This window comes from Dicentrarchus labrax, unplaced genomic scaffold (genome assembly GCF_905237075.1).
Source record: "Dicentrarchus labrax unplaced genomic scaffold, dlabrax2021, whole genome shotgun sequence".
In the NCBI taxonomy this organism is placed as follows: Eukaryota; Metazoa; Chordata; class Actinopteri; family Moronidae; genus Dicentrarchus; species Dicentrarchus labrax.
Window position 1 is genome coordinate 673,738 of NW_026136702.1, and position 12,077 is coordinate 685,814.

The following is a 12,077-nucleotide window of genomic DNA, read 5'->3' on the forward strand; positions in this document are numbered from 1 at the left end:
GTTGGTCAAACAAGAACAAATGATTTTGAATTGATTCTGACTTGTTGGCTTTTGTTCAACCCTGATTTTACAATGTATGTAAGTTACACTCGACAGTTATTCTTTAAAGTTACTTAAATCATGGAAAGTAGTGATTAAATGGCTTTCTTTCAGGATTAAGCAAATTCTGTTGGGCCAACTTAATTTATTTGGGTTGGATCAACTTCATTTGTAATTTTAAGCTGTAAAATTAGTTAACTCAACCCAAGAGAATCAAGTGTAACATGTTTGTCCACCATCTTTATCAATGAGGTTAAATATTAGAAACACCTCACATTAAAACTGAATTCAACACCACAAAATACATCCTCCAACATGGTCATACAGTGATCAACACCTCTCTGTTTCAACAAAATTATAACTTTTATGAAGGAAGGATTTATTGTAGGACTGTTAGATTGTATTAGCCACACATACCTAATACACTGGAAATTGAGTGTATATGCTGGAGGTTACAGTACATTTATGGGTACACCAAGTTGACTGCAACAGCCTCCACTTATTACAGGCCTCACTACAGCGTTTACTAGTAGAATTTCTGTATCTCAAACCAGACAATAACTATTATACTAAATCATTAATAATTAAACCAAACAAAAGCAAAGTTGCCAAATACAGTCACAAAGAGTTTCTGAGAGGTTGTGAGTGGGTGGCAAGATCTCAGCAGACATGTGACTAATGGCATATTGTTGACATGGTTTATTACTAATCAGATATTTTATGTAGCCTATTTGTTGAATTATTTAACATGTTAGTTTAAGAAACAGTCATATCGGTGCAAAAACAACGGATATCGGTCGACATATTGGTAATCTGTGAATTTTTCCCCCCTTAAATTGGTATCAGTCTCAAAAAACAGTCTGGCTTTAGTTCTTATTGATTGATCGTTGTGCAAAGCTCTAAATTATCATACAAAGACAATAATGATTGTGTACTATCAAACACTGCACAGACATGAGAGAGATATTGTGATATCACCTCACCCAGAAAGAAAGCAAACAATTCCTTTCAAAGCTCCTTCTAATGTTGCACACATCCTAAATCAGCCAGAAAATCAATATGTTGACATAGCCGTTGACATAATTCACCACAATTCAACCACAAAGCTTCACCACTGCATCCATAATAGAAACACATGACAACACCACAGATACAGGTCCTAAAAGAGAGATCTCATCAGCTGCCCACAAAATCTTCCCATTTTCAAGATATAATTGAACCACCTCTTGACACAACAAGCTGTGAGGATATTAGAGAAACGGAGAATGAAGACATGCGTTTTGGCCTCTGGCACAAGCCCTGACAACAAAATGTCTGTCATTTTATCCCAATAAAACACATTTAATGAATACTGTTACACACAATGGTGAACCAGGTCAAAAAGGGGGTTGATGAAGGAGTAGAGAGTGTGTGGGGGGGGGGGCAGTGGAAATAATCGGCGAGCTGGCACCTTTTTACATTTACACTAGCCCTTAAAAGCCTTCAACCTTTCCGTCACCTTCCCCACCCCCCCATCCTCCCACCAACCCGACCGCGGACAATTTCTCTCGACGAGGTTCGTCTCCTTTCTGCCTCGCTTCCCTGACATTACAACCCCCCTCCATCCTGGCTTCTCCCACTACACTATGTAATTATGATAATTGCTCATAGGGGTTTGAGGAAATTGAATTTCCCATTTCGCTCTGGTTCCTTTATCCCAGCAGTTTCCTTTTGTGCCATCGCCCTGCGATTCTCTCCAGGCCTGGAGTCTGCTGCTTGGAAACTTGATCAAACATACGCTTAATGTTTGCATCTGCGTCTTTAAACCATTTCCTAAAAAAGTCTTCCAAATCCAAATTAATTTCAAAGACGAATTATCAAAAAAAATTAAATGGAACATATCAGCTCTCCAGTTCAAAATTGAAAAGATCTTAGTTGTATGTCAGCACAGCAGTGGGTTTCCACCACTAAGGCACAATCTGAAAAGTCATCACACCATATCAGAGCTGAGAAATGAACACTAGACCAAGGATTGCACCATACGGGAAAGGTGTCCCCGAGTCACACTTCAGCACGGAGCATTTGCCTAAGTACCTGCTCCCTAAAATAGTCACTGTGACTGCTGCGCAGCTCTCGGGGCCGGGGGAGTTCAATTATTCAGAAAAGGTCTGACGAAAGTCTTGCCTGGCTGACAGGCTGCTGCAGCTGAATCAAAACAGCCCTGCCATGCTGCCGTCAGCTGAAAAAACCTCCATCCCCAGAGTCAGCTTTTCAGGAATGAAGAACGGGGAAAAAAGCACTGCTTAATTTTCCTGATTGCCTGTTTTGCAGCCAAGTTTGAACGGGATCCTCCACTGTAAAACTGACCCCAGACAGACAGAGTTGGGGTTTAAATGATGGACTTAGTGGTAAATACTCTTCGATCAACCATTTCTACAACAACAAAGAGGAGTTTCAAGAGAAGCTTTATCGAAAATTACAACTTGGGTCTTAATTTTCAAGCTTCAGCCATTATTTCTGAACTACACTGTACTCACCAGAGTAACTGAGCAATCAGACGATCACATTATGTTGTGAACAAGCCAAAAGTCACAAATAATAAAATCTTTTATTTAGAGGTAAAAACCAAAAGGGAAGAGCACTTTGTGTGAGAGCTCAACTTTCCAGTCCAAAATGTTTTTACTCGATATTTTGTTTTCACAGTACAAATAAAAATGACAAAATGAAGGCAGTGCTGTAATGTGAAGTCAAAATTGTTGAAACTGATTAAATCAAAGATTTTAAGTTACACAATATCAATTTTGTAATTTAAAAAACATTCTCGTGTACTTTTACTAGTTTTTTTAAACAATGTGTGTGTTGTTTGTGTGTGTGTGTGTGTGTGTGTGTGTGTGTGCGTGAGGTGTAATTGCATGAGTGGCATTAAATGAGCAGCCTTTGCGCTTTCTGACACCCTATTGACTGCTGGGAGGCGACTCAGCTGTAACGCGTTGCGTGCGTAATAAACTGAGAGCCGACTAATGTGCGGAAACTGAGAATACACACTTTAACTCTTAATGTTAAATGCCTTTCCACCTGACTTCTCACTCTTGCTCCGCTGCCCGGGAGGAAAAAGGGGGACACGGGGAGGCTTGTTAAACATTTGCTACGTACCAATGTTTTTTTCATAAGGGGGCAGATTTCACTCATTACTGTGCGGCTGTTTGTGGCCATGGGCAGCTACTTTCATGTAATCAACAACTCAAGAGTCAAGAATGAGGCAGATTTGGTCCCAGCTGGGCTTCCTCGTGTGTTAATTGGGCGACTGCAGGTCAGAAATGCCTTTCGCTCTACAGTAGCTACTAGAATGATAAAATTGATTCAAATCTAAATATTGAATGAAAATACTTCTTTTCTGTAGTTAAATCAACGCGAACACTGTGAGTAATGATTATTGCCTGTGCTCTCGTCTAAAATACATTATATATTATCAGTTACATTATTCCACTGTACTGTACTGTATCTGCTGAGTCGGTGGAGATTAAGAAGCAGAAATGAAAAACTACTTCCAAATATAGTTTTTAACACAGGCTGTTCATTTTTTATATACAAGAAATCCAAGAGAGCATCCAAGGGAGCACAAAACCAACACATTAAATGTTGGAGAAATAACATTTTTTAGTACCCAGTCTATACTATAATGTATAGAATTGGGTTTTTATCCTGGTCTGAACCCAGCTGTCCCAATCCGTCCAGACTCTGGGCCCAACCAACCCCTCTTTTCTCTGAATTGTATTCATATTTAATTTTTTCCATTATATGTTACAAGATATATGGGGCTACCTTGTGATTGACAGGTCATTCTCAGTGAGTCTGTGCAGCCAATGAGAGCAGCTCAATTCACAGTGCGTCACCATCGCTGGCTCCATCTAACTGTCATGGTGACGGCCAAACTTGAGGCTTCAGAACAGTTCTCCACAAACCGATGGGTGATGTCACGTAATTTGAGTCACGTCTGCAACAAGGTTTAGTTCAGCGCCATGCCTTCCATTCGTTCGTTCAGCTGTGTGTTCTACGTTCTACGCGGGGCAGAGCGGAGAGACGCTTCTGGGACTGGAAGTTTTGGAATTTAGATTCCCAGAACAGGCAGAAAACAGGAATGTGTCGCAGCCGTGTCTGGTGGAATCTGGGGGTTAGGGAGATCAAGTAGGCATCTTCCAAAGTCACAAAGTCTTTGAGTAGAGAGAGGGATGTAGGTTTGTTACCAGGACACAACACCCATGGCAGCCCTTGCATTTTTATGTATTTTATGCTGTTTTTACAGGGATTGGGTATTGGCCACCAAAACACACATGACCTGAGCTTTTAATGCTGAGTTTGGTGAAGCATAATCTCTACAGGCAGATTACACAATCTTCCTTTGTCTATATTAACTGTATTTATGATGATTGGTCAAGTGCCAATAATCCGGTATGGAGGCCCATAACTCTGCAGTACTGAAGTTATCCTTTTTTACTAAATCAGTGCTGGTGCTGCATGAAGAACTCTCAACAGATTACTATAAGAAATATTATTGCAAAAGGTAAAACAACATTTAAGTTGCAAAAATGTTAGCGCAATCATTTTTCCTCCTGATGATATAAGGGTTTCCAATCTGGAGCTGCCACCCACTATAAGCACAGCTACATCATCAGTCTAAAGCCTGCAGACAGCTTCTGCAGGTTATTACTGCCGTATGACAGCCTATTATCTCTCTATGACAGGCCATTACCTGCACAGAGGAGCTGGGTAATGAAATAGGCAGGAGGACAGAGAGAAGACAGTGTGCTATCAACAAATCAAACAGATGCTCTTTACACCGAGCCGCAGGCACCGAATCTAACACCGAGACTGCGTGTCAGAGCAGACTCAGCTACAGCACGCTGCGTTCAAAATACGGAGGATTTTTTAAGTGTTGCATTCAGGGATGCAACGGAGGGAAAATCCATTTATAGTCAGCATGTGATTTCTACCATGCTGGATTTTCTTCGGGCTGAATGTGAAAAATCTACTTTGCTGCATCTGGATTGATTGCACAGATGTTTGGGTCAGTTTAATTTAATCGATGAGTAAGAGGGCAGAAAATAACCTCAGCTATTGTGATAATCAATGTATCATTTATTTAATCAAGAAAAACTGCAAAACATTCTTCATTTCCAGATTATAAAAGGCGAGTATTTACTTTTTGTTTTATATCATCGTAAACTGACTCCTATTGGGTTTGGTCTGTCGGCCAGACAAAAACAAGCCGGTCTTTATAGGAAATTGCAATGGCCATTTTCTGGGGATGCACCATCTGTTATAACACTCAAGGAATAATCACCTCCTTTTTCTAGCAAATTGCAGTCAGACACCGATGTGCTGGGGACTGGGGGTGGCACAAGTATGTGTCTCAGCTAAAACTGCATGGGATTAGCATAAAGTTGGTGTGTCTGCAAAGAAAAGGCTTGTGGGGACCCATAGAACCCATTTTCATGGGATATCTTAAGGTCAGAGGTCAAGGGATCCCTTTGAAAGTGGCCATGCCAGTTTTTCCATCTGCAAAATTTTGCCTAACTTTGTTGCGTTATTTAGCCTCCTTCCCGACATGCAAGCATAACACGGTTGGTACCGCTGGGCACGTTAGATCATCTGGTTTAACTTTAAAACAGAGCCCGCTACAGCCTCTGAAAGACAGTTCAGAGTGGAGCAGGGAAGGATACTGGGGAGGCACTTGGGGTGGCCAATCAGATGTCAGGGGCGGCCAGTGCCACCCCAGAGCCCCGGTCTGGAAACGCCCCTGTCCATCCAGGCTGTTCAGCTCTGCGTCTTACATGTTGGATAAGAAGATAAATAGAATGAGCTCCAACACTGCACAAAAGGCACCAAAGGGCGAATATACAGCAACAAAAAACACTAAAAAAATAGTGGTATTGGTTATCGCCCAAATCGTTATTTTAAAAATCGTACTCGCCCAGAATTTCTGCTATTTTATGAATAAAACAATCGATTTAGGGAAAACAAACCTGATATTTACTGCATTTCTCTAGTCATTACATAATTGATGAACCAGACTTTACTTAGTCCAACAAGCATGTTTTCAGTCATCAGTCTCACGTGTCCAAACGAACCTAACAAAAAAGAGGAAAAGTAAAGTGCATCAAACACACGTAATGTAAATGTACTTTGTGTTTAACTTGTTATTTCCTATCTGCAGAGATTGCTTTCAAAAGCAGAAGAAAGCACCTTCTCCGATCATTTTGCAATGCAAACATTCAATCTTTATCTTTCAAAGGGCCAATAATGCAACGCTCAGGTGGAGGAGACATTTCTGAATGGGTTCAATCAGATGAACTGCAGTATATTTATAGTTTTCAGTATATTATTCAGAGCTGTTATCAGATGAGTTATATAAAAATGTTGTGCATTCTGAACATTTTATTATTGGAGCAAATTACAGCAATTTCAGATTTTGGGGCCAGCTATCTCTGAATGGCAGTAATCAGCAATCAGAGCAGCATTCTGTCAGAGTGTTTGTGAGAGGACTGTTCTGTCGCCTCGTCTTTCTTTTGTCACCTGGCCGTCTGGAGCTGTGTGTCTTTACAACATAAAGGCCGACTGATGTGAAAAGCGATACCTGCACACACGCTAACGTAAACACACTCTCATACGTAGACTGGAGTTACATGGAGGTGTCAGTTTGCCAATATGAGAGGTCGATACTGGGGTATCAGCTGGCCTGTCGTCCAACTCAGACTCGCAGACCACAGCCAGTCGATATGTTTTTATCAGTGCATCAGAAGACATTCAGTGTCTCATATTGGTTTAAAGAGGCTCTTACATCCAGAAAAGTGTGCAATTTTAGGGGTATTAAAAACAAAAAACTGGATAATATCAGAATTAATTCAGCTCCTAACGATCTCTCTCTCACACACACACACACACACACACACACACACATAACCCTGCCTGTTAATTCTGTGCTGTTCTGTGAGAGGATCAGTAAGAAAAATTGGACAGCGATGGTGGTGAGATTAGGATTTGAAAGAACTGGCAGCCCTGGTGCACCAAAACACCCCGAGCACCAGCATCACCACAGCCTCCGTCCATCTCTCTCTCTGTCAGTCAGTCTCAACTCCCACTGCCTCTGTGGAGAAAACTCCTTCCACACCAAGCGTCCATGTAGTTTCACCACTTTCTCCACTGGAATACATTGGTTTAACAACAGCCCCTCAGGTGAAACGAGGCGAGGTCTGCAGCCTCCTAGGGGCTTTTTTATCGAGGCTCCAGTGGGATCCCATCACCAAGAAGAACTGGAGAATGTCGACGTTTGAATTCCTTTCAAATGATCCCATTTGGGGAATGCCTAACAATGACTTTCCCTGTGCAGCATAATGTGTTACGGTGCCGACATGGTCAGAAATGGGGGAAATAGAGCTTTTACCCTCATGGTGCTGTGAAACAAGGAGCTCAGACATTACATGCTATTAAAGGTACAGCTCTCACCTCTATTATGCCCTCACATTACATCAACAAATGATGACAAAATCCTGAAATGTGCTCAAATATTTGTAGTTAACCATAATTCCCATGTACTTTTTAAAGTCTAGATGGAATAACTTCACAGGAGAATATGTGGAAGCAAACAGATCTCTGGTTTCTGAGACCTGCTACAGTTGGAAGTTAACTTTTAACATACAATGAAAGATTTCTGAAATCCTTCCACAAGACACAGAGGCCCCTAATAGTCTCGATCAATGACCTCACTATCACTTTCCTAAGTGGAGCCCGCTGGGGGGGAGAGAGAGGGACACTTCCCCATTGATCGTCTTTATCTACCGCCTGTTATGGCTCTTTACAGTTCACTTATTTTAATGATTCAAGGTTATTTTAACTCAAGGTTGTAGAACGAAATCTCCCTTCATGCTATTCTTTTTTTATTATTATTAATGAGCCATAAAAATAAAAAATAGTAATTTGTATGATGAATGAATGAATGAATGTTGAGGAAGAATTTAACAGTATTTATTTGTTGTTAACTACATTTACTACAGTTAACAACTACAAACTACAGTTGACTACATTATTTAATTGTGTAATTTATTTTTCTTTCATTTGTTTGTTTGTTTGTTTGTTTGTTTGTGACCAGGACCAATGTCTGCAGAAAACAAACTCACATACAACATGTGATCAGCAAATAAGAAATGATGCCACAGTTGAATCCAGACGAATGTAACGCCGTTACAATGACCTTCAGATACATCAGCTACAACATTTCTATGCTGTTGACATGTAAATGCTTCAATATTAATCATATAATAATAATAATAATATTAATATAATGATAATAATATGACTCCATTCTGCATAACGAGTACTGGTTATACTTTAAAGTCAGTCTGTGTTTGCTTAAAGGCAGCCTCTGTGGCAGCAGGTGGCAATTATAAGACATATGCTAAAATATAGACAACACAACGGTACAGTACACAACATTACACAACATTACACAACAGCGCAGTGAAGGTACAGAGGAGACATACAGTCAGTGAACTGTCTCACTTCCTCAACAATATCTAAAAGGTTCGCTAACATTAGCCACCATAAGCTAATGGTAAGCTCACAGTCATTTATGTGCAATTTTCCTCATAAATTCCTCATAAATTCAATGCTGATAATACTTCTGTTATTTTATATTTTATAAGTTAAATGCAGGACCTGTATTGAGATATTACTACTGTAAGTCTCCCTCCAGTCAGAGATCAGGGTTGTTTCTACAGTCTGATGTTTGAATGATGAATGTGCAGAGTTTAGAAGGATGTTTCACATTCATCTGCTGAAAGTGGAAACTTTCTCTGAGACTGAAAATCTGATTTTAAAGGGGCGGGGCCTACCAGCATGATTTGTGACATCACAAACACTCAGATCCTGGTGAGCAGTGACACTGAAGATGGACTACAGTGAACAATGAGACATCTTTAGAGTTTGCATATTTATATTCTGGAGCTTTTAATGAGGTAGAAAGAGGAGATGATTTTTTAAGGATTTGAATTGGAAATTAGACTTTTTGTTGCATAAAAACATCTCAGACACAAGATTATTGTTTTATTATGAGAAAATATGAAGGGGATCTTTAATATTTAACTCCACCTTTATGTTTTCTTCCTCTGGTTTTCAAACTAAAATACTTAATTCAAATATTTTAGACTGTAAAAAACAGTCAAACAAAGACAGTAAAAGACGTAAACTCAGTCATATCATGGCAAACCCTTGAGTCTTAGGCATTTTAAAGGAATTTATCTGGACTAAAGCAGGTTTGTTTTATATGTTACGGACTATAAAACCACCCTCATGTTGCAAAATTGGTTCTTTTAAAGGTAGAAAGTATTTATACGGTAAAATATGGACAAAGACTCCAACTTTAACGGTAGAATCTACAGTACCAATATCCCTTTACCGTAATATTAGAAAGGTTCGCCCATGTTTATTACGGTAAAGTTCTGGAAACCACAGCTGACAGACTCACAGTGGAGCTCATAAAGTTGCAGAATTCCTGCAGACAAACAGCTGCCGGTTCCAGACCGAGCGCTCCCGGTACAGTGCGGACACCTGGGCGGGGTAATAACACAGGTAACGTATTAAATGTAGGGTTACCTCTTCAAACAGCTCCAGGCTGTACGTGTTGTCGTCATCCGCGAAGAAAACCACCCCTGCGTCCCGCCGGCTCCGGTGCTGCCGGAGCCACGCGAGAGCCACATTCCGCTGTTCGGTGGCGCGTGGCATCCCGGCGCGCTTGAACCTGCGGGGAGTGAACACATGCAGGTGTGTGTACGGCACGCCGCACCGGGCCAGGAAGCGCGCCACCAGCTCCGTGCGCGCCGTCGAGTCCTCCACTACGATCCAGTGGAACCGGGGCACCTGGCGGAAGGCGTGCGCCAGCCGGGTCAGCTCCGCTTTCTGCACCGGGCGGGTGTAGGTCGGAGTGATGGCGTAGATGACCGGCAGGGCGGTCTGGTTCTGGGTGCCACCGACTCCTGGTGCGCCGGTCCGGGCCGCCCGCTGCGCCCTGCCGGTCCGAGCGGCCGCAGGAGCCCGGATCGTCCTTTTACTGTCGATATCGATCATGATGATGACAATAAGGACCCAGGGCAGCAGGATGAAGAAGCGGCTGAAAAACACTGATTTCATAGCGAGGCTGAAGTTACCGTGCGCCCTCTCTCTCACTCACTCCATCACAAACAGAAATGCACCGACCGACCGCAACTCCGAGGAACCCCTTCCTTTAAATCCCGCGATCTATTCTGCACAGCCCAGCAGCAGAACCCGGCACACTGAGTCCATTTCAAACTCTGTACAGCACAGAACCTTCCGCTGCGTTCCCCCGTCCCGGCGGGACCGTTTCCCCGGAGTTCCCTTCCTCCTCCTCCTCCTCCTCCTCCTCCTCCACCTCTCTCGGATGGGACTTGGTGCTTCTTCGTCGTCCTGCTCTCCTCCGACTCACTCTCTCTCAAAAGCCCCGTTAAATTCCCATGTTCCGCCGTCCTTCATTGCGCGGTTCCACATGAGAAAAACAAGCCGGAGCGCGGTTCCCTGCAGCGGGCGGCGACTACCCACCGATGTGCGCCGCCGAGGAGCATCACTTGGCGAGGACGGAGCGCTGCTCTGAGTCTGAGGATAATAAGGCAGGAGGGGAGGAGCAGGTGCAGAGCAGAGGAGGGGAGACGGGATAGAGGAGAGAACCTGGGGGAGAGAGAGAGAGAGAGAGAGAGAGAGAGAGAGAGAGGGAGGAGGGGGAGAAAGGCCTTGTTATGTTGTGCGCATCAGTGTCCACTGAGAATAAACCCAGCTGATAGAGAGACAGAGGGAGAGAGGGAGAGAGGGAGAGGGCAGCCTGCGTGTGTTTGTCAAGAATACATTATTAAATGAAGAATAGGAGGACTAGCGGGACGTGGATCCTCCAGGGGTCCCCTAAAGAGCTCCAGGGGTCCGCGAAAGAGCCCCAGGGGTCCCTGTGTGCTGATCCACCTTTCATTTCAGATAAAAAACATAAACCTACTGCAAACATGTCTTTCACTCTCACCGCCTTCATCTTCCGTCATACTCTGTTATTCCAATGACTCAAATTAACAACATCAAATCTAAATAGGTTAAATACAGTTTCTGTAACAGTGAAACACTCACAGTCATATCTGAGGGAAAAAACTCTTTTTATAAGGGATTTTAAAGGAATTTAAATCAAATAAAGTCTAAGACTGTAAAATGTACAGAAAAACTACCATCATACCTCATGGCAAAACATTTTTTTTCTTTAGATGGTAAAAACTTAAATAAAAGTCCAACTTTAACCATAAAATAAAATAAATAATAATAATAAACTAATATAATTTCACCGTAATAGTAGAAAAAGTCTATTTATATCTAATTTTTTAAGTTCTGGTAACCACAGCTGACCGTTTTCTGACGGTTTTTGACTTTTTTACTGTAAAAAAGTGTTGTTTTTACAGCCTGTAATATAAAATAACTACATTATTCTGTATAAATTCCTTTAAAATGCTGTATAAATAAAGGTTTTGCCCTGAGATATCACAGTGTTTAACTGTTACAAAAACCTATTTAGAGTTTACGGTCTTTTACTTTCATTGTTTGACAGGTTTTCATCGTAAAATCTAACTGATCTAAAGACAGAATCCATCAGGGCCGTATTAACAATCTACACATACATTCAACTAAATATAACCATGTTTACTGTAAATTATTATTATTATTGGTCATTTTTGTCTTAACTGGATAATTTACAGTCAAGATGCAACAATAAATCGATCAGTTGATAACTATTAAATTAATCACCAACTATTTTCATAATCAATTAAATCTCGTAATTTTATTAAGAAAGAAAAGTCCAAATTCTCTTATTTCAGCCTCTTAAATGTGATTTTTTTCTGGTTTCTTTAATCCTCTATGACAGTAAACTGAGTATCTTTGTTGTGGTTGTTGTTGTGGACAAAACAAGAAACTTCAAGGACGTCACCTTGGGTTTTGGGAAACAAAATGACGGGTATGACGTG

At 41.5% G+C, this 12,077-nt stretch overlaps 1 protein-coding gene across 1 annotated transcript in view; it reads right to left on the reverse strand.

Moving 5' to 3' along the window:
• b3gat2 (beta-1,3-glucuronyltransferase 2 (glucuronosyltransferase S)) overlaps window positions 1-10,846 on the reverse strand; it is a 49,159-nt gene extending 38,313 nt beyond the window's left edge. Inside the window, exon 1 of the mRNA XM_051426340.1 lies at window positions 9,667-10,846. Within this exon, the coding sequence (XP_051282300.1) occupies window positions 9,667-10,200 (534 nt within the window). The 5' untranslated portion in view covers window positions 10,201-10,846. The remainder of the gene's footprint in view (window positions 1-9,666) is intronic.
• Window positions 10,847-12,077: the final 1,231 nt, after the last annotated feature.